This window comes from Oenanthe melanoleuca, chromosome 1A, assembly GCF_029582105.1.
Source record: "Oenanthe melanoleuca isolate GR-GAL-2019-014 chromosome 1A, OMel1.0, whole genome shotgun sequence".
Classification (NCBI taxonomy): domain Eukaryota; kingdom Metazoa; phylum Chordata; class Aves; order Passeriformes; family Muscicapidae; genus Oenanthe; species Oenanthe melanoleuca.
The window spans coordinates 22940726-22963898 of record NC_079334.1 but is presented as its reverse complement, the minus strand read 5'-3'; the positions used below and the strand labels follow the sequence as shown (position 1 = coordinate 22963898).

General features: G+C 44.0%; 1 protein-coding gene across 1 annotated transcript; it reads right to left on the bottom strand.

The window, feature by feature from the left end:
* Positions 1 to 58: 58 nt before the first annotated feature.
* On the bottom strand, positions 59 to 20744 carry FAM83F (family with sequence similarity 83 member F). The gene is made up of 5 exons (XM_056481795.1): positions 20154 to 20744; positions 16304 to 16471; positions 10008 to 10129; positions 8730 to 9442; positions 59 to 3978 (listed from the first exon to the last, which is right to left on the bottom strand). Exons 1-5 carry the CDS (start codon positions 20607 to 20609, stop codon positions 3914 to 3916), a joined length of 1524 nt encoding a protein of 507 aa, XP_056337770.1. The 5' UTR covers positions 20610 to 20744; the 3' UTR covers positions 59 to 3913.
* Positions 20745 to 23173: the final 2429 nt, after the last annotated feature.

The following is a 23173-nucleotide window of genomic DNA, read 5'->3' as shown; positions in this document are numbered from 1 at the left end:
CTGTTGCAGCCTACTCCAGCAGCAAGAAAGCAGGAATGAATAAGTCTCTCTTCAAGTTACTCAAAGCCACAAAACACTGTACTTGTGGAGAATTTAGCTGCCCACATTTCTTTTAGCAAAGACCACCAAACATTGACCAAAGAAGTTCACCAGTTACCCAGAAACCTGCTCTAATCCAGACAGTACAGGTTCTTGCCAAATAAACAAGAAAAATGTCCCCAACCCAGGAACTGTACAAGAGAAATTACAAGTGACACCATGAACACAGCATCTAAATGTAACACAGTAAGGAGTTTATTGGTTTGACTTAGAAAAGGTCTCCCACATAATTAACTGGGCACATATACATTAAATATACAAACACATACCAAAAGAAACACAGAAGGCACACATTCAGCCAAGAGGCTCCTTCTGAACCACTCACTATTGCAGGCCAGAAAGAGAGAGCTGTGAGCCCCAGCTTCATTGCTTTGTCCAAAACCAGGATCACAGCTGTAGGCCCCATGGTGCTCCTCACAGACCAGCCAAAGAGGAAACGAGATCCAGAGGACATGTGTCCTCTTGGGATTGTATAGGGTCAGGATACAGATGTCAAAGAGAGCTAATCTGGCTCTTTTGAGTAGCAACAGAACAATTCCCATCTTTCCCACCCTCTTGGAAGGCTGGTGACTTGGTTACAAGAGGGGCCATCTTGGGCAAGAAAATGACAGCTTATTTGAAGACTCCTGTACCTTCAACCTCAGCTGGTAGACTTCCAACACAATTCCTAAGCACTGCTCTTTGCCCCTGTGACCCCCAGCACCACCAACCACATTTTATCTGGAGAGCAAGAGAGGTTCATTTTACAGGTCACAGCCTCAGGTTTCTAGCACTCATCAATAACCACAATTAGCAAAAAACTAGGCAAAATAAATGTGGTCCCCTTACCCAGACTCACTTCTGTTGCCATAGGAGCAGGTAAATAGCCCAAGTTCAGCAGATTTTATCTTCAGGGAAGAACTAGTTCCACCAGAGCCTGAAACCTCCACTCTGGATCAACAAGGCTGTGAGCATCCTCAGAGTCATGCTGAGTTTAAGGAGCAGAGTTACATCATGCAAAAAAGCAAGTTTGTTCTCTCAAATTAAGTAATTAAGTAGTGCGTGATAAGCCTAAGGAATTACACTAGCCCCTGGAGTCAAGGCATGAGACTGACTTCCATGGAAAGAATTTGAAAACAAGTGAACATTACCTTTCAGGAACTGGTATGGCAACAAAGAAGACAAGCAGATGAGAGACTTTCTCTGGAAAGGATATCCTGTCAGTTGACAAGTTAAAGAAAAGAGCTCTGACATCCTCCATAGGGAAGAGAAAGTAAAGCACATTAATAATTAAGCAAAGAAGGAAAGGAAGGGCAAGTGAAATCAGCCTTTTGGACTATTTGTGATTCACTTCACCAAAGATGAAGCAACAAGAAGATAAAGGACTTCCTGGAAAACCTGACCATATATATTAACATGGTGCTAATTAGTTAATTAACCTATTGCACAATTTAAAAAATAAATATTTTAAAAGCATGTGAGGACAAGGAAGCACCAGATGACACTGTTCTTGTCAGAACAAAAAGTGGAACAACATCAGCCTAATAAATTTATATCTGATCTTTGCTAACAAAGTGAAATAAATTCAAAGAGAAAAAAAAGTATCCTAAATGTCTGGAGAGCAACCAAAGTATGGCAAAATCAAACCGCTTTCGACAATCCTGCAAACACAGTGAGCAGCACATGAGCTACACACATAAAGGGTAACTCAGCTATCAAGTCACTTTTACAACCAAGTGGTGGTGTCATTTCCAACACCTCTTTTTTTCCCCATTACCAGAAACAACTTTATGAAACACTGCTCATAATATGAGCTGACAGACCCAGCTGTAATACTACAGCTCGTTCCCAGAAGGCTATATAGAATATTATATAGTGGCAAACATTTAACCCATTGAATGAGGATGAGTATGTTTAACAGAGGGCACAATACCTTTGGTATTTTAGCATCTCAAGACATTCTGCAGGGTAAATAGAGTAAAACAGACCTGCTTGTCATTCAAGTTAAATATAATTCAAGGAAAGACAATTAATCAATCAGTGAATCAATCAATTGCATTTTATCATCAACTACAGACAGACATTTTATCATCAACTACTGTTTGAGTGTAACAACCTCTACTGCAATCCAGCACCTGAAAGAGTCATTGGATCAGCTGCTTCTGTGTTGAGATTGCATCAGTTGTCTTTGCTGTGAATATATTCTGCAGCTAAAAACCCAGATGGTTTCTCTAAACAAAAAGCAAGAAAATGAAACCTGTTTTTCTGATGTTTAAATATTTTCTTGGCAAGTTGCATGTTAGTTTTCAGGTGCCTTGTAATAACTAGGATCTAATTTTTTTAGGTATCACAAGAGGATTTACTTATGATAGCAGGTTATGTAATTTAAATGGCAAGAAAGCAGAGTGAAATGTCAATCTGCCCACTGTAGAGACAAAACCGATCCATTTATCCACTCTGTTAGTGAGTAGAATGGAAAAGGGATAGTGAACAAGAGAACAGAAGTGCCAGTTAGATCCCATAGTAGCTATGAGGAAATCATCAAGGAAACCATTAAAACAGTCTGACAACAGTTTTTTTTCGTACCATGCAATGAATTTAGGGTTTGTTACCACAGAACACTTTGGAGCCAAAAGTAAAAAAGGATTTTTAGAAAGGGATTAAGTGCATTCATTAAGGCCAGGTCCAGAAAGAACTGCCAGAAAGCTGAGAAAGTCCACAGACTGCTGGAATGGTGTCAGAGAAAGAAAGAACACTGTATATACAAGCCTTGTATTTTATGCTTCTGTGATCACCTTTTACAGGCTATTCTCAGAGGCAGAACAGCAGATCAGATGGCCTTTGGTCTGATTGCACACAATGCTTCTTATGGATCAAAGCTCTCAATTTTAGCATGATTAAGATTTGGAAAGGTTAACTTAAGAAAAAAAAAAAAGGACATTTGGAAAGCTTGCATGCCTCCTCTGCTTCCTCTTTCAACCCTCAAAGATGTGCTCCTTAATCATTCAGTTTCCATGAATAGCAAAAGTATTGCTGAATTAGCAACAATGAGGATTTTGTAACAGCCTCTGTGTTATTGCTCCCAGATCCTGCCCAGGCCCCTTATCAGACATTTCTCCTGACCCAGTCTCAACTGTATGTTAAACATTGCCCTATAATCCATATTTTCTCTTTACCACATTCTTGCTAAATCACTTTGTTCGACTGCTACATTTATGACGTGACACAGTTCTGATACTGCTCTGCTGGCCACTGTTAGCTAAACCTTTCTCCCAGACCACCCATTTCTGCCTGGGCAAGTGACAACAGGAATCTATAGGAAGACTCCTTATGGACAAAGCATTGTTTCATTGTCTGTAAACATCCTTATTTCACACAGAATTTGCCACTTCAATTGGATTCAGCCTTCCAGCCAGTCAAATCAATACATTTTTGCAGTGCAGTAGAGTAAACAATGCAACACAGTGATTCCTAGTCTGCAGCTAGACAGACCAAAGTAGCAGCACAAGTAAGTCAGAAAATCTCCTGCATTTCTCTGGGCACAGAGCGAGCTCTGAGACCAGTCATCACAGTTGTTTTTATATACAAAATATGTGTGCACATAGACATATGGACTAATACATTCATTCACCAACCCTCATTTAAGTGACTGACTCTCCAAAGTCTGCTCATCACCCAGTAAATGTGCTTCAGCTGGGGGTGCCAGATGCATCCAGGACCTGCAGTGGCTCTACAGATCACTGCATGAGGATGTGGCTGTAGGTTCAAAATCAATAAAGAAGTTACTGTTCCAGCTTGTGATTCAGTCTTTAGTTCTCCAGGCAATCCTTCCCAATCAAGATAACACACAGGTAGATTGTTTGTTTTTATCGCTCAGAGTGGAGTTTGGATTCAGGTTACCTGGAATGAAAAGAAGTTAAAGTAGTGTTAATGTCAGGTAAATAAGACCTAGTTAAAGTTTGGACTCATGCTTCACTCTCATTTTTTACTATACATCTTGTGTTAGGCCTACATTATTCTGCACTCTCTCATGGCTTTTTTTTCTACTGCAGTGAAATGAAGAAACATTAAAGTAAGAGCAAATGCAGAGTATATTGTAGAGAAAACCACTAGAGAAATATTTCCAGGCTTTGGCTTGTACCCAGTCCAGCTTCAGCAGTATCATGAGGTCCCATCTGGTCATGCCTTGGGTGGGAAGTTTTCCAAAGAGTAAGGTATGGAAAAAAACCCCGAAAACCCAAAGTCATCTCATCCATTTGATAGCCACACACATTCTCAGTAGAGGCTTTTTTTTTAATGTTTTGTTTCAAACATCTTTAGTGCCAGTGTTTCAACCACTGCCTTTGCAAGACAAATCCCAAGGTCTCTCACTAAAGTGGCAGAGTATGCTGCCTCCATTTTTTATAATCCTGGTTTTTTTCACTGCCTGCTCTATGAATTTCTTCTGCTCCCAGTATCTGTACATCTCAATTCTTACACTTCTGTCTGGTCTCCATCATTACAACCAGATGTTGATCTGGATGCCTCAACATATCTGCCCAAGCATTGTACAAAAGTGTGTTCAGAGGCTTTTGCAAGTAAGGGAGCTCATCAGTGCTCTGAGCTCAGCAAAGCTAGCATGAGTCTAGCTCAGGACAGCAGAGACTGAGAGGGGCTGCCATGTGGCTTGGAATTGCTCTGAGCACAGGCAGGCTGTGCTCATGTATTTGTACAGAAGGAAGGTACATGTGCATCTCCCAAGCACTTGGAGCCAGATGCCAGTTCAGAGTGAAAACAGAGAGAGAAAACTGCCACAGGTCATGGTGACATGCTACTGAGAAGTCTCAGCCTTGACAAGTTTAGGGAGCATTCAACCCAAGCACTGCCTCTGAACTGGATTTCACATGGATAATTTTTAATATCCCTCTCTTGCTTGTGGATATTTGATCAAAGCTGTCCCTACCTGTAGGTGATGGGGAAGAGAAGAGCTCTCTTTTCTCCTCCTCCTTCTCTCCACTTTCTTCCACACTGCATGTTCTTGATGTTCACTTGGGAGGTTACACTGCAACATGCCCTCACTTCTGTGGCTGCTCTGTGTGCTACTGCCTCCTTCCCACATCTCCCTGTGGCATTTCATTTTACCTGTCCCCCTCTGACACATCCTGCATGCTAGTATTATCATTACTCCAACCTCTTCCCCACCCCTCTTTCCTTCCCTGTCTGTATCACATTCAAGACCCTCATGTTTATTTTGAAAGATGTCTGTGCTTCTCTGCTTAATTTCAACTCCCAGTCCTTTTATTCTTGTCACTTGCTACTCTTGTCTTCTGACCTTTTTCTTCATATTTTCTACAGTTACAGCAAACACCCTCCTTGTATGTACCCAACATTTCCCTCTTTCTCTTTAGAAAAGAGGCTGAAAATTCCAGTTACTACCCTTCCAGGATCTCACTTTGGCTGAATACACTGGTGATAACTAAGCAGCTATTTCAATGCCATTGCAGTGCCCAATGTAAATCCCATTTCTTGCTGCAAAAGCACACAAAACTGAAGCACAAAATCCTTCTACTGAATGTATGTATTCTGCAACCACCACTCATCAGGAATGAAGTTGATGCATGGAACAACTCAGGACAGCAGACCCTTCTGAACAAGCCCACTTTGCTTCTTCCAAGAACATTAACCAAAAAGTCTGCACCTTCTGAAGGCACACATCTTTCAGACTTTTGCAGTGTTTCCTAGAAACTGCACACAACTCACTGTCTTTGCTGATCACAGTCTGCCCACCACCAGCTTAAAGTTAAAAGATTCTGGTCAGGTTCAGAGCTGCTCTTGTGATCCTCAGCAGGCAACAGTGAAATTCAAGAGTTCTGTTAATTTGATCATGTGGTTTGAGAAATGTAAATGTAAATGTAAAACTTCCATTCTATGTGCTAGGACAACACCTCGGGGTGTTAATTCAGATACTAGTTTGGGACATTACTTACTATCTGTAGCCCTTGTATTTTCCAGAGTCCCAATTCTGACTCGTAGGAATCCTTTGCTAGCCTGTAAATACTGCATCAGATTTTCAGACTCCATCACAGCACACACTTTCATAATTTCCCTTCCCAGTTCAGATCCTCTTCATCACCACTTGCTCCTACAAGACTGAATCTGACTTTTAGCCTGCTTGAAAAATGTCTTTGAACTACTCTATGAGCTACTCGGGTGTGGATCTGGTCTCCCCATGCATTTGCAAGGTGGGATGTGTCTCTGTGCAGCTAGAGATTTAATAGTGACTTTGGAGGATGTGTGTGCAGGCAGGCCCAAGGGAATTTAAGTGTGCTGTGTAATCTTTACAAAAGGTAAGGACAGCTATTTCAAACTGTGAAGCTTTGAGTAATTGCATCCTAACCCACCTGCAGACCAAGTACCTTCTCCTTCATTTCCACTTCTTACCTCCCTTCTGTCACTCAGAGTATCACAGCACCAGTTTTAACTAGCTTTGCTCAAAGACAACTTAAACTTTTAAAACTAAGTCAACCCTAAAGTTACCCAAGAACAAAGTACCTCCTCTCTTTATACTGAGGCTGGGACTCTATTCCATGGCTGTGTTTAAGAATTTGTTATTAAATCCTTTTCTGTTCCTCATGAGTCTCAATCTATCAGTCTGTGCCTTCTACTATCTCTGCTAACATGCCACTTTGGGACTATTAGACTAGAGAAGTTTCCTCTCGAGAACAGTGATTTAATTCAAAAGGAACACAGAATCCATGCTCTTCCTCCACCCTTTGACACCAGATGACCAGTCTACTTGTACCATACTTCAAAAGCTATGGAGTCTCCTATTGTCACCATGAACAGGCATTCTCAATTTGCATAAACCAAAAATACCAGCAGTCACTGGAAAGATTTATCAGGTCAGAAAAAGCACAGGGGGAGACTGGTGTGCTGGACCTCAGCACCTACCCTGGACCTGTTCTCAATTCTTCCTTACCCCTTATTGAAAGAGTTGTCAGTCTGCAGGAAGTAACAGTGGCAATAAATAAAACCTGAACAGAATAGCATGGCAATGTATTTATGGAAATGGTCTAGAGCAAGCATCAGACTGTCTGGCACAGATCCACTGTGTTAGGAAGAACAGGGACATCCCTGCTGCCTGGATGGTGCAATGCCCCAGCAGGGTGCAGTGCCCCACTGTCCAACCCAAGACATCAACCTCTCGTGCCTTAAGCTGGGCCTGATTTCCTCAGGACACTGTGGGAATGCCAGGCTGGCTGCTTTAAAACAGGTGTCAGTGAGAATCTCTGATATTGCAAAGTGCTGATGAATCAGAGATGACACAATTCCCTCCTTCTGTCACTAGAGGGTAGTGCAAGCACTCAGGTCCATTCCTGCAAGTGGAAATGCCCATACATCTCCCCACAGGTCCTCACTGATTTAGCTTCTCCTGGCTTTGAGAAATGGGACCCACCAGCACATAATGTCTGTGCTTAAGACTTACTTGGAGAGAGGACCTCTTTACACCAGGGTTAACTTCTGCCTCCTCAAATGCAGATTCTAAAATGGATCTACTACAGTCTTAAATAAATTAGCCATGCCTTCTCTTACAGTTCCTTTCTCTTGTTTCATTTGGCATTTTTGAGTCTGTCCTTCATTTAGCCAGAAATATTTTCAGGAATCTAATTGCTGTTGACTGTCCTGATACCCTGCTTCTCTTCTTGGTCCCAAGAGAATGTTTTTCCATTTCACATCATGGTGACTGCAAAGGAATTCAGTCTCTCTACAACTGCATTTTGCATTCATCAGAGCACAGAATGGTCTCTGGGCTGACAAGTGGAGGAGAAATTTTCTCCTTACAATTAGTTTATTTTCCTGATGGTGCAGGATGTATTGACACCCAATACAGCTCACCGAGAGGAAGGCAACCAGCCTGAACAGTCCAAAGATTTACTTCAATCTCACAAGACATGTAAAATGTTGGGGAGTTATCTGTGAACAAATAACCTGTTAGAAATCTTTATCATTTGTGTCTTCAACTGATTGAAGCCTTGGAAAGACTTAGTGAAAATATCAATCATGCATTAGCAAAGAGAGAAATGTTGAGATCTAGTGATCTACTTCTTTGTAGCTTCTATTTTCATGACCTTCTCCCCCATTTCAGAAGGTAGTAAAGGAGAAAATTAAAAAGACTTGCACCCTTTCCTCCACTCCTTGTTCCCTCTCCTCAACATAAACATGTTTTCCTCTCTTCTCCACCAGGAATTTGTCACAGGAAATACACCTGCCAAACTCTAATGACGAAAAGAGGGATTACATTGAAAATCTGTCTGTGGCCTGCGAGCCACAATAGAGAACATAGTGCTGCTGTTTATTAGGAAAATGCACTTCATTAACTGAACACTGTTTTACACAAGGCAATGCTCACCTTTCTCTCCCTTTGTTGCTCAAAAGTACAAGAAACATCCATATGAGAAGTACCAACTTAACAGTAAGACTGCCATTAAATTGCTTTCAACTTAAATTGCCTGTATCTTTTGATACAGCTTCTACCCTTTGATCTAGCTCATTTTGCTTCAGAGAAACAAGAGGATCTACTCTCAAGTGCCTGCAGTGGGTATGCTTGCATCAATCAGCCAAGCTCAGAACAAGGGACACAGAAGAAAGAGTGTGCTGGTAAAAGGTTTTACCTGAGTTGCCTCCAGTGCTCCGAACGCTGGCATGGCCAATGCTGAGCCTCTCATATTCCAGTTTCATGTTCCCAAGGTCTTCTCCTGAATGTCCTTCACTGGCAAAAGAATTGGCCTCAATGCTTGAGCCTGGAGACCGCTTGGCCTTGCGACTGAAAAGCCCACTGGCAAAGCGTTTTCCTTGCTTTGTGTTGGTCTGTGCATCTTCTTTCTTTATGTCACGAATAGACTCTCTGGATTTGGATTTGTTTTTCAGGTCCATGTGGAGCCGAGACAACAGTTTCTGGGGGCTCCGATTCAGCTTGTTCAAGTTCTCCAGAGGTGGATCTATCTCTGGGTACACTTGCTCCAATGTGACTAAGTCATTCAGGAACTGATTTAACCGTTTCTTTGACTCACTCGTTTCCTCCTTTTCCATGTTTCCGTGATTGTCTTGCCTGTGCCGTGATGCCCAGAGCATCATATCACCACGGGTAGCCCCTGCTACCAAACCATACTTGGGGTTAATGAACTTCCGAGCCACGGTGGAGGAATGAAAGCCTGGCTTCCCAATTCCAAGGAGGAATGGGTTAGCAATACCCAGTTCCTTGTATAAATTAACTTCCTCTGAGATGGCGTAGAGCTCACGAAACTCAATGTCAAACATCTCCACATGCTGTCCTGTCAAGACTAGCAGGATGTTTCTGTCAATGTGGGATGAAGTCCATGTGAAGCTAAGAGGAGGAAAAAGAATTAGATTTTAGATTTTGGGGTGAGTAATTGACCCAGCACACCTAACAAAACATAAGACACTACAGGGGAATATGTAGCATTGTGCCATTTGCCCTTATATCCTTGGCCAAATGGTCCCCCAATAGATACACGACACAACATTATTGTTCTTCTTTAGACATGTGGACCAGATTTGGGAGAAAAGGCCCTGAAACTCTGAAGGACAGTTTACCCTTTTAAAAAAGAAGCACTGCATCAACAGGAAGAGTCTTGGGACTGAAAACCTCACTGAGTACAGGAACTGGTGGGGAGTCCTTGCAGACCCCTTTCTGATGCAGTGTGGAACTGTCTCTAGCCCTCTGAAATGGCCTGCCAGCATGGGTATGTTCCATTCTCTGAGAAGGGCTCTATGCCACCTCCTCTGTTGTCCCACTCCAGTTTCTACAGGTATCACACAGATTACAGAAGCTGATATAGAAGGGGGGTGACATGTGAAGAAGACTCTCAAGCGAAGTCCATTGACCATTCTTTAAATAAACATCCTACACCTTAAGCAGAGTAACCCACCTGTATGATCCAGTGGCCACCTTTTCACCATCCACCATCAGGAATCGGGATGCCAGTGTGCCTCTGATCTTCCCTGAAGGCATGTAGAACCCAACTCCTGTCACAGAGCGTATGCGGATATTCTAACAGGGAGGTGAAAAAACAAAATGTCACAATAAATAGGGCAGAAAATCAGATAATTGCCAGCTCCAAGTCTTAAGATGTCACTCACATTATCTCACTAATTCTGGGACTACAGCTCATTTTGTATCAGCCACCAGAAGGGCTGCAAAAGGAAAGCACAGTGCTGTTAAGTCCTGTTGTCATCCCCTGTCTACACAGGTCACTCTTCATCAGTTTATAGCTGTCCAAGGGGTCAGCATCATCAAAACCCTGCCTGCTGTCTTCAGCTATTCACTTGAGCCACTGGCAAGACAATGCTATCAGGTAAGTGCCTCTACTAATGTCCTGAATAGATCAGCGAAGAAGAATTTCTGAAGACAAGGAAGGAGAATCTTTCCATAAAATGAATGCAAGTAGTTAAAAAAAGAATACCTTTTCCCAAACCTCACACTCACACCCTTTGGTCAGCAAACCCACAAGTAATAAAACAAAGCACTACCAGACACAGAAAAACCACTAAGTTAAGGTCAGATGATTTTCAACAATAGATGTATGCCTGTGTATACTATAAGGATATATTTGCACATTGGACTGAGGGTTGCTCATGTGTCCTGGCTGCACAAAGCTTAACTGCCAAAGTGCCTAACATGAAACATTCCCCCTCCACCAAACCCAAAATCGTTGAATGTCAGTATAAATTTGGAGCAAATTGTCTTGTAACTCTGACATACAAATCTAGACCATTTTCTCCATTCCACCATATTTTTATGTAAGGATTCCTTAAGAACGAAAAGCTAAAAGGCACTATGAACTGGAGTCATAAATCCAGAGCTGGGAGTCAGACAGTACCAGGAGTAATTGCAGTTCTGATACTATTTCCTGTGATGTTCTGGGAAAGTCAATTCACCTTTGTTTCATTCTTCCCCATCTGCAGAGCAGAAGAATCAGGAGGATTTGGCTAATGCTAGCACAGCCTCAGATCCCTCAAAGAGCTTAGTCCTATTACTACAAACCTCACTGACAGCTTAAATATTGATAGGCTATAAAAATCAGCATGCAGGAATGAATGATTATAAGAATGCAGATATCTTTCAAAAGCTGTTTTTCTGAATAAAATTCTTACCTTTTGAATCCCTCCTATTCCCCCACTAGAATACAGCAGTGGAAATACAAATTCTGACTAACAGTAACTGATGATACTACTGTTTTGCATTCAGCTGTTGCTTGATCTGTCTGGAGTCCTGTGTGGGCATTAGCTAATTAAAGCTCCCAACAATGCTGAAAGTATTATTACCCTGTTTTAAAGATGAGGAGCCTAAGACAGAAAAAGATGAAGTGGCTTGCCCAAAGCCTAGCAGTGAGTCATATGTATGGGATGCTGAAGGCAGGTTGGGTAGAGCACAGGAGAAAGGGTGCCCTTTCCAGTAGTTAAAATAACATTTGAATTTGGCTGCCTGATCACCTGAAATATTTTTTTTCCTTGCTAGTTATTTGGATATGGGATTTGCCAAATCACAGTATGCAGACTGCACAAGACAAGAAGTCAGTCAACAGTTCTGATGTGATATGTGTTGATAAATGATATATCCCTGTGAATCAAGAAGTATCAGCCTGTGTGAGCAGAAAGTTTCCCAGCATATAACGAGTGTGGATCTTATTGTGTTTGTCTGTTCTATCACCTTCTTTTGGTGGAAAGCACTTGAATTTCTGCAGTAACTGAGCTGCATGTAACACTTAGAAAGGTGCAGAGGGGACAGAGCTGAACAGCTGAGCACATAAACCTTCTTGAATAAAATAGGTACAGGAGTGCATTAATACATCTTGAAATGCAAGAAACAAGCACAAAGTCATATAAACATCAAGTCACTTAGCAGGTTATTTGTATAATATTTTCTGCCTTGAAGGATCTCGGAACATTTGTAGACTGCTAAGTGAAGCTGTACAGATGAAGAACAACCCTGGGTTCACATACTGAAGAGTGCACAATAATGAAGGAGGAAAGACAAATATAAATGAGGTGAGATTGAAGGCATTTTCAGAGGGCAATAGAGTTACAGTAGTAACAAATATCTTGAGTAGAGGACCAGTTAGCTCACCAGACAGAAGTGACACCTCCAGATCTGTATTGTTACAGAAGCCTGCTTAAGGTTTGTTTTGTCATATATTGGCTTATGGGAGATGAAGTCTGCATTAAATTTCCATTCTTCCTTTCCACAGATTTGCACCACTCCTCATCACGAGCAGTGACTAACATCTCCCTGGCTACAACCTTATATGACTGGTAACAGTCAAGCCTGACAGAGTGTCAGATAGTAAGGAATTGGTCTTCCCTGCTTTGTGACAGCCTCTCTCTGAATCCACAGAAAGCTAAATTTGACCAAATTTAGAAAGTCAGTAATGCTGTGGCTGACTTGACAGACCTAGGCTGAGTAGGGGGGATACACAAGACAGACTCTAAAGGGAGGTGTAACTGCTTCCACCAGAGAATCCTATGTGTACCTTCCCTCTTAGAACTGGGAAATCCTCTGTTTGCCCTGGACAGTTTTGGAAAAGGCATGGTTATTGACAAAACAGTGCAATTTGCAAGTATTCAGGTAGAACAGGATGGAATGCAACTAGCTGGGACATGGCCTGCCAAGATTATTACTGAGTATTATCTGTGTCTTTACAAAAAGAAACCCTTGCAAGCTCCCATTCTCAGAAGGTCACAGATAGTATAGAAGAATACTCTAGACCATTAAAAAACTAACAGCACTGCTTCACATTCCGCTCCTCCCTCAAGTAGGAATCAGTGATGAAAAACATAAAATACTGAAATGAAATTCCAAAAGTTTCTTAGGCAGAAGCTTTTTAGACTTTCTGAAGTAAAAGGAGAATCTCCTTACATGTTGGGAAAATGACTTCCTGCAGGTAAGTCATTCCCTGGGCTTGCTTGGAACTCTAGGAGAATTCTCTGCCTTTGGGCAGGAGTGCCTGCTACTGTGGTCGGGGTTAACAGAAACACGAGGACAAAAACCACTTTTCTAAAAAACCAGTGGGAACATTCACCTCAGGTCCTGAAAAACAGAGGGTTTTCTGAGGGGCTATGAATTTTGTGTCTAGGAGAACTCAGATTCACTGTGATCTCCGAAGAGCCCTCTTGTGTCAAACATAACAGAAGCCTGACAATCCATGTCCTGTAGGCTCAGGAAGCCATGACTCACACACACAGGCTCTTATGAACAGCCCATGAACATTCTGATGATTGAATTTAAATACATTTCTGGTGAACTCTGGCCTTCAGACAAAAATTGAGGTTTTCTCATTTCATGCTTGGAGTGGGTTAAGAACTTTTACTCTTTGCAGGGTGAGGTCCTCTCTTCCTATAACAGTTTCCCTCCCATGAGACTGTCAGCAGATCATGATACCTTGCCATCTCTAGAAAAATAATAGAATAGCCAGGAATTTTGTGAACATGTCCATTGCTGTACACAGGCAAAGAACAAAATTCAGTGTCAACAGTAAATCTCCCTGTATTAGGACTGTTGAAGTATTCACTTTGTGTTGGATGAACAAAGCAATGGGACCAAAAGGGCAGCAAACACAGAACACAGTGAGTATCTGGTAGTCACAGAAGACAGAATAAACATTGTGACCCTGCAGTTCATGGCAGTACATCATATCTCTCCCCCTGGGATCACAACTTGCCTCTAAACCTAAAAGTTATATCTCATGTGGCAGCAACTTCCTGAGAAAAGAAAGCCATCCTCTGTACTATGCACAAGCATTCCAAAGGAAAGGTGGGCAAAAGGGCAGGAAAGAAGAGTATGCAATTCCTTTGCTGGCAAACTATGTCTGGTGAAGACTGGTGAAAATCTTCTAGAATAAGGCAAAACAGTAATTCAAAAAGGAGATTACATTTTCCCTGTTGCTATAAATCTGTAGAAGAAACTCAGACATCAAAGCAGATGTCAGAACAGGTAGATAAGAAATAGGTGAAAATGACAGAGCTTACTTAGCAATTTCAGTATCCTCTGTGATCAAACAATGCAGGACAAAATATTCTACTTGAACAAGACATGAGGCCCAGCTTGCTTTCTTACTTTAAATCTGAATCTTCAACCCTTGACACATTACATTTAAGAGGAAGGGCTGGGGGGAGTCCACAGGGGAAAACCTTAACCTTGCTGGAGCTTCCAAAGCCTGTTGCCAGGGAAATCCCTACATGTGGTTTCTGCCACACGGACCCAAGCAGCAGCATAGGCACATCCAAGGCATCTGTTGGTGGGACACTAAGAGAACATCTTCCTTGAGAGGCAAATGACTTGCTCCCCCATTCCAAGAAGAATCTCCCTGGTCATTCCATAGAACCATATACAGAAATTAACTGCATTGGCCTTAGCAAGACTAACAAAAACCTAAGCCATACTGGAAAAGAAAGATAACAATCTTCAGGGAAATTCAAGATCCAGTATGAGATACCTGGGAAAAAAGGGGAAAAATTTGGAGGACAGCAGTCTGTGGGCTGAAGCTCTGCAGAATAGCGAACAACTAGGTCAAAAGATGTTAAAAATTTCTTCTCAGTGGACTTCCTTCAACTCAGCTTGTACTATTTTTAGCTGAAAAAGTCTAAAGAAAAACATAGCATGGGCTGCCATGAAAGACGGGAATCACAGAAGGGACACAGAAGTTTTTTCCTTCTTTTGATTGCATCAGTTCAAACTGCACCTCCTTGGAGAGAGCCATACAACTAGACTGCTGCAGGACCTAGGCACTGCTGTAGCACATCACTGTGATCACTGGTTTAGGAGTGTCAAGTCTGTGTAGATACCTGTGGAGAAGCATAAGAACAGAAAGGGGACTGCTTGCTGTTTAGAGACAGAAAAGACAGAATGAAAGGAACTCATCTCTCTAATAGCAACACAACTTTCTAAAATGCCAGGACATCTTCTCATTTACTCTGTCCATGAGTTAAAATACTGATGACATCATTCCTGTACATGATGACACAGTGAGAAAAGTACTGGGAAATCAGTACCAGAGCAAAAGGAACTACTGCTGTGATTTGAGAGTTATGTACCAGAGAGACACAAGCCTAGGACACACAATACCACTGGCACTTGAAACCCATCTGTTACAATGAGGTCTGTGTCTTGCTTTCAAAGACACCAGAGGGAAGGAACTTCCACCACTGTTTTGGAGAAAGATGAGAAAACTTCTCAGCTGGATGTCTTCTTTTATGAAACTCAGAGCAGAGTGGTAGTTCACAGGAGCACTGTTCAGATATATGCAGGTAATTTTCATCCAGATTTAAGACAGTTCTCCTAAAATGATTAATATGAGACTATAATCTTCAGAGCTTCTTGAGTTTTAGTTGTGTTTTGGGTTTTTTTTAACTACTAATTGAGTGTTTATGGAAAATCCACCTTTCCCCTAGGCAAAAAGCACTTTTTCTCCCCACTGCTGCTCAGAACAGTTGGATCACAAAGAGGGGTGAGTCTGGCATCCCAACCCAGCAACTTTTTTCAGTACTCAGAACAAGTCTGAAGTAGCAACAGTGACTAAAAAGATGGCAGAAAAAGAAAGGAATACAATACAAACAAGAAACACACAAAGGATTTCAGTCTGTGTGTAATGGAGTGAGATTCCTCTGAGGCTGCTTCTGTCAACCAAGCTAGACTGACTTCTCTCCTGTGCTACATGCACTGTATGAAGGCCCACTCTGGTATGGGACTGGGCAGCAGCTGTAGCCCTCAATCCCTCAAATTCTGCAGAGGAGGACTACAAACTCATTTACACCCAGGTGATCACTGCTGGATAGGAAAGTCTTGATTTCACAGAGTATATGTGTCCTGTAAGAGGGATCTATGCAAACAACTCAAAGAGCTACTTGGGGCTCTAGTTTGAATCCTCACACAGAAGACTTATAGGAATTTGCTCCCCAGACAGGAATGTTTAGGCCACAAGAGCCAAAAAATGACACAGATCCCTGTCTTGGGTGAAAAAAAAATCCAAATCTTTCCTTATTCTTTCTTTCTGTACAATCAAGCCACTCTGTTATCCCTCTGTGTTCCATCAACCCTCTCTAAGTGCTGTGGTATGACTTGTAGGGAGGAAGAGATGTATTTGCTGGTCCAAGCAAGTTCCAAGGTTCATGACAACTGTGGAAGGCCATTAACCTGCAGGAGATAGTGGTTCAGTACTGAACATCTTACCCGGATCTGCATGTCACAGAGGTCAAGGCATCTGCACATTTCCAGGAAGAGCTTCACACCCTCCTCATCCAGGATTATATAGACTGGGATCCAGCGCTTATATGCTGCTTCAACAATATCGCGGAAGATGTCCCGGTCTGTAAATACATCCATGACCACTGCAATAATCTGCAAACAAGAAGATGGCAGACAGACAACTGAGTAAGTATCAGGAACTGAAAGGAAGGCCCATCCCACTGGTGCAAAATAAAGGAGAGCACTGATACCAGATAATGGAGGAGAAGCCTATAGGGAGACAAAAGTACAGGGATGTACAAACCCAAGCACTACCAATAATTGTAATTTTCTGGGTTAGCTGCTGCACTTGGGAAGAAACTTAGTAAATGTCTATGAGAGTTCTCCTTCTTCAGGATGAAAATGACTTATTTTAGCAGCCTGAAGAATGCCAAATGCCTAGTTTTTCCTCTGTATTGAGAAACTTTCATTGTCTCTGTAAGGATTCATTTAAATGAAGGAGAATGCTGAAAACAGATTGAAAAAAAAAGACTGAAAACACAACTTTAACACTTAACCTGAAGGTGTCTAATGGAAGAATGAATGTGCAGAGGAATAAGGGCCTGCATCCTCAGCCATGACGAATAGTGTAGACAACAAGAATTCTAGTTTCCTTTTTTTCCCCAAATCCCTGTGAAAAGTCTGCTCTCAGGGCAGGCTTCCCAAGAAATAATTTATAGAGCTCAAACATAAACACCTCATATTTCTCAGGAAGGGACTGGAGTGTATTCAAGATTTGGAGGCAAAATGATCATTCCCTCTCTTCCCATGTACTGTTTTTCTGGTATAAAACTAATCCTTCTTTCCAGGCATAGATTTTTACATAAAAACAAAAGGTTTCACTGACGTGAGAGACAAGCCTGAACATTTATAGGATGAGTAACAACAAAACCAAGAAGGTTATGGGTAACTGTAATGCTGATCTTACAGAAAGGGAGAGTAAGACAAAGCATTTATCTTTTAGACCATTAGAAATACCAATTAATTTTTCTGCCTGAGTTATTCATCCCAACATTTTAAAGGTTATCAGTGCAGGAAAACACTGTTTTTCTAGTCCTCTGCATAACATCAGCATGCCAGGCCAGAGCTGCCATGCTGACAGTATGCTGGGAATAGAGTTGTCTAAATTTTAATTTCCCAGGTGCTGGGGATCACAGTAATAAGCCCATCTGAGCTGGGAATGGCATATACAGGTGTGAATGGAGCTAAATACTGAATCACACAGGATTTTCTTCACTTGATGCTTGGAAGAGGTGAAGCTCTCTTGCAGGAGCCCCCAAAGGAAGGAGGAATAATTCTCTCCAGAGACCTTTTTCCTGTGAAAAATGTCCTTGAACAAGTAGCTTTTGGGAAGGTGATGCCACAGTAAACATCCCCCACTGCATCTGTTGAATCTCTGCTGAGTCTCTGCTTGTACGGCCAACAACAACCAACACATCTGCTCTGTCAGGCTCCTTCTGTCAACAGTGCTTACACCAGCTTCCCTTTGTTAGAGAAAGAAAAAAGAGCTGACATTGTATTTATGCTCATCAATAACATGTAAGTTCCTGATACAGGTGGGCTGTGCTGGAGCTACATCACACTAAGCCCCATAGTGACTTCTACTAGGCAGGATTTCAGGTCCTGCCTTGGTTCTCCCTTCCCAGCAGGATGCAGGGAATGTGACCAGAACCTCTGAAAATCAAAATACAGTGAACTTGTGCCACTTTGTCATATATGGGCAAATCATAATTAAAGGCATGAACAGTTTATGCATTAACTCAGGCCTGTTATGCTCCCTCTCCCCCCATCCATACACATTGATATGGATGAGCTATTTAGGAGAAAGAATGCCAAATAATATTCTTTTGAAGTAAGAACATCCACACAGGGAATGGATAGCAGAAGCACTAACTTCTTTTCTCTCCATCCCCTCCATTTGCAATGAGAGTAATGACTGCAGAAATTACACCCCGTCCTGGACAAACCATTAATTGTCAGTACCAGCTTTGCAATGTGAAGGGATGGTTCCCTCCAGGCTGTGGGGCCCTGGGTCAGTCCAGGCTTCTTTCCAAGACTGGGGACCATTGAGAAGAGCAGTCAAAACTTCCCATGGGCAATGCCTGTTGTTTTGTTTGCCATCTCAAACCCCTGCCACAGCTGGTGATCTGTCAAGATCACCTAGGAGTGTTCTCAAGCATAGCAAGTCAGAGCATGAGTGTCTACCCCTGCAAGAGGTTTTCCCCATTTCTCTTCCTATCCTATGGATAATAAACTTATCTGTAGGGTCTATAGGTGTGTCTAGCTCTTCATAGGAATCTTAAGATTGGCAAGTTAATGCTTGCTAATCTCATTGCAGCAAGGCAGGTTAATTAACATGTATTTGTAAAATACTGACGATAAGCCACCCACAGACATGTGCCACATATTACCAGCATCTGTTTAGACCCCCCTCAGAAAAAACAAACCAAACCCCCTCTCTCATTTGCTGGTTAAAAAGCTGCTACCTGCAGAGTTTTTTTTTTTTTTTGCCAGGGCCAGCTCAGCTGAACACAATAGGCATAGTTATCTATGAAAAGGACCATTAAACACTCGAATGGCTGTTAAACATGAAACCGGCTTCAGGCTGGGAGGGGCACAGTTTGTCCAGTCAGTGAAAAAATAAAAATCTACAAAGGAATTAATTATTTCTACGTGCCAGGCACAGCTATTGAAAGAAAAACTTTCCCAGTTCTTGAACTTGAGTCTGTAGACGCCTTTTTGGCAGTGCAAAGAGGAGGTGAAGTTGCACTACATTGAAGTCTAAGGATTTTACAGCTTCTGTCTTCTAAGTGACTGATCATACCAGTCACTGAACAGAATTACAGGGTGTGCACAATTTCTGAGAACAGGGAGCTGAGAAGATCACCCACCAGATTAATGCCTCTGGAAAGTTTTCTCCGTTTCCCAGCAGATTCGGTTTGAACAAGTCTGCAGAAGTTGTGCATACAGAGTGTGCTGTCAGAGGGGAACAGGTGGAGGAGGACATGACTGCTGAATTATAAAGCAGAAAAAACAGAAAGCTGCAAAACTAAGCACAGGAATGGAGTTTCTTAGACTCTTCTACCCTTTACCCAAGGGGTGTGTCAGCTCTGACTGCGATCTGGATCTTTTCCCGGGTGGTCTTCCCCGGGAACTTCACCCACATCCGGGGTGGGTGACGAAGAACCTCGTGCTTGCCCTCACCTGTTCAAAGCCAGCTCTTGTAGCATCATGGCTGGTTTGCTTCCTTGCCAGAGGTGCCCTGACACCACCAGCAGTCATTTCCAGGGAAAAGATAAATGGGAGGAGCAGCCGCATACTGTCTGCACTTTTGGCTACTTGTAGTTCAGGCTGGACGGTATTGAGACCACAAGAAATAAACCCAAAAAACACCATCCCATAAACGAACACGCTGCCCGGTCTCTAACTAGGGATACCTGCACGCACCAGGTAGGGGTGGCTGTAACAGCATCATGACCTGTCTTCCTCTGAACCCGGGAATGAGGCCGGGACAGACATCGCGAACCACGGGTACAGAACCCCCACTGAGGGGAGGGAGGTGGAGGGGGTGTGCAGAGGTTTAACCCCATCACAGGCATCAGCTTTGGCCAAGCGTAATGCGACTGGCAGCACGGCGCAGGGAGAGCCCTGCCTGGTGGGAGCCGAGCACTGCACGGCTCCCGCTCTGGAGCGAGGGCAGCCGGCTGGCGCCCGCCTTCCACCCCACGGCCCGGGCCAGCCCCTCGGCCCGGTGTGGCGGGCAGGGCAGGCCCGTCCGGGCCGGGCCGGGCCGTACCTTCTGCGCCTGCTGGATCATGTCCCGCACCACCTCCTTCAGGTGCGGCGCGCTCTCCTCCTTGCGCGGGTGCGTGAAGAGGGACACCCGGCTGATGCCGCGGTAGAAGGTCTTGTCCGTCCAGCCCAAGTCCAGCGGGGGCACCTCGGTGTCCGAGCACTCGGGCCAGTAGGCGAGCGACAGGGTCTCGCCGCCGGGTCCCCGCGCCACCTTGCCGCCCTCCCGGGGGTCGTCGTAGCCCCTCCAGCCGCCCCGCAGGTCCTGCAGCTCCCGGCCGGAGAGGAAATCGCGGAGCGGCTCCTTCCTCAGCGCCTCCCGGTACGCGGCCTCGCCGCGGGTCACCAGCGCCTCCAGGGCTCGCCGCTGCTCCTCGCTGTAGTAGAAGCGGGCCTGGGCCTCCGTCACCTTCTCGTTGACGTGCAGCTCGTCCAGCAGCAGCACCTGGGACTCCGCCATGCCTGGCACCCCCAGCGCAGCGCCGGCCGGCAGCGAGGGCAGGAGGCTGCGGCAGGAGGGCGAGGCGCGGCCGGGCCCGCCTCACCTGGCCTGCCCGAGCCCGCCCCGACGGGTGGGGCGGCCGCTCCCCCGGGCCCGGCTGTCCCCGCTGCCCTGCCCCTCTGCGGGACCCCCGGGCCCGGCTGTCCTCGCTGCCCTCCCCTATGCGGCTCTCCGGGGCCCGGCTGTCCCCGCCGCCCTGTCCCGCTCCCACAGCCCTGCGGGTCCCCGGGCCCGGCTGTCCCCGCCGCCCTGCCCCGCTCCCACAGCCCTGCGGGACCCCCGGGCCCGGCACACAGAGCAGTTTCTGCGAAAAGGACAACAACCTGACCTAAGAGATGCAGGATGCGGTGTAAGGTAAAGGGAAGGGACTGGTTATGTGGCGGCCTAAACCAGCTTCCAGTGATGTGGGTTAGAAATCTTTAACTAAGTTGTGAAATCGTATCCTGGGAGTGAACTTGGTGCGTTGAAATGGGAAAACCGCACCTCCGAGGGAAGACCCTCACCCACTGAACACGCGAATTTGGAATATCCTGTGCCTTTAAACTGAGCTGGGGAAAGAGAAGGCAGTAGTAGCTGAGCCAGGTGGTGATGTAGGTTCATTATGCAAATGTTGCCTGAATAGGATTGCATAAATATGCTTGCATATGTATACATTGTGTATGTGTGTATAAATACTCTTCCTAGCTTTGTGGGTTTACCACTTCACACCCATCTCTGCGCAGACATGAAATAAAATTGAGTATCTCAACTCTGTGTGTGGATCAGCTTCCCCACTGGGTGGAAGAACCCAGATTTGGGACAACACCAGTGTCCCGACTGCAGTGCTTGGAGGAGAACCAGGCCTGGGCACCGGGTATATTTTGTGGTGTGAATGCAAAAGTCTGTTTAAGACTTTTTGACCCCCCTTATTTAGACTTGGCAGCCACTTGAGGAATGAATGCTCATGACGATGAGGAGGAGAGCTTGGGCCAGGGAGGTACCATGGTGGCAGAGCAGAGTACCATGGTGGCCACAGGAGTGGCCTGCTGGCTGCAGTGAGCCAGCCCTCTCTGAATCCTCTGACAGCTCAGCCACTCCAGAAAAGCAGCTTGCAGAGGGAAGATGACAGAACGATGTGCCAGAGGCCACACAGCAGGCTGGTGTCAGAGCTGGGAGTGAAACAGCCGTGCTTCCAGTCTCTGGCTTGGAGCATGAATAAATACCCACATGCATCCCACCTGAGAGACTGGGAGCTGTAACGTTAAATTATGATATTTTGCGAGGTGTGTGCTCGTTGCTAGGGGACCTAATCAAGATTCCAGTCCCACTGTGGATTGCATGCAGAAGGATAAAAAGCAGTGCTTCCCCACTGCAGCCCAGGGACAGAGCTGGCAGGGAATAAGCAAGGAAACAAGGATAAAGTCAAAGGCAGTGGTGAAATACGAACATTCAGAGGCATTTGCAGTGCTTTACATCTGTGATTAACCCTAAGTAACTCACATGCAAAAAAACCTATAGGGGACAGAACTTCTGAAGCTGCTCTGTTTCCTCTCTCTAAGAAATCACCTGCCCTCACCTGTGAAATCACCTGTGAGTTATTTTTAATAAATAAGGATCAGGTGGGCCACCACAGTTCATCCTGTGCTGTTCCTCTCCTCTAGCTAAAAGATACTTTTAGTATTCCAGACTGTCTTCAATAGCTTTTCCTAGCATGAAATTTACTTAAAATTTGAAATTACACTTTGCAAAGGTCTACTCCTCTGCCTATCAAGTCTCCTTTAAAAATTAATTTCCATGTAAGGTCTTTTAGCCTTATTTCTAATGGAAATGAGACTTACATGGTCATGGTGTCTGTGCCTGTCTGTCCATGTCTCTAATAAACTTTCGAGCCCACTGTCTGATTTCAAACAAGTTTGGCAGAAGTGTAATTACATCCCTAGAGATTTTGTGAAAAATAACAGGCCTGATTGCAAAAAGAGACTCTATCACAGTCCCCGACAGTGAAAGTTACAACATGGGTTCATGCCTTATTAGATTTCAGATATTCCATAAAATTGAGAATGCTAATAAGTGCCTGATCTGTAGGAAGAGCTTCAAATTAATTTTTTGCCATCTTAGACACCATGGTCAATCAACCACAATATACAAATATTCAGGAGATGTGACTTTCTCAGTTCCAATGCTCACTAAATTACTTGTTGGTTGCATTTTTTTTCTGTACCAGAGGCTGCCATCGGCTGTTCTATTTCATGTGGGGGTAAATAAAATCTCTTTAATCCTGGATGCTCTGTTCATTTGTAGCTGCACAATGTAGTCTTTTGTGTTCACCTAAGGCTCCCACATGAAAGCAACAGTAGGTTCACAAATATATATATAGTTTGTATTTAAAAGCAAGCGAGTATTTCCCACACCCAAGTAAAGGCAGCAGAGATTATTTTCACTTTGTTGTGATGAAATGTTTAGCCCCCACCTCTCACACTAGAAGACAAAATGTTGTCTGTGTGTTGATATGATAAATAGGGAAAAGGAGCTTTGCAGAAGCT

Coding starts and splice junctions, on each gene's coding strand:
- FAM83F (XM_056481795.1), bottom strand. CDS start 20,609: ATGGCGGAGTCCCAGGTGCTGCTGCTGGACGAGCTGCACGTCAACGAG. Junction 10,130..16,303: donor TCTGTGACATGCAGATCCGG/GTAAGATGTTCA, acceptor CCTCCCTGTTAG/AATATCCGCATACGCTCTGT. Junction 3,979..8,729: donor GAGCACTGGAGGCAACTCAG/GTAAAACCTTTT, acceptor TTTTCATTCCAG/GTAACCTGAATCCAAACTCC.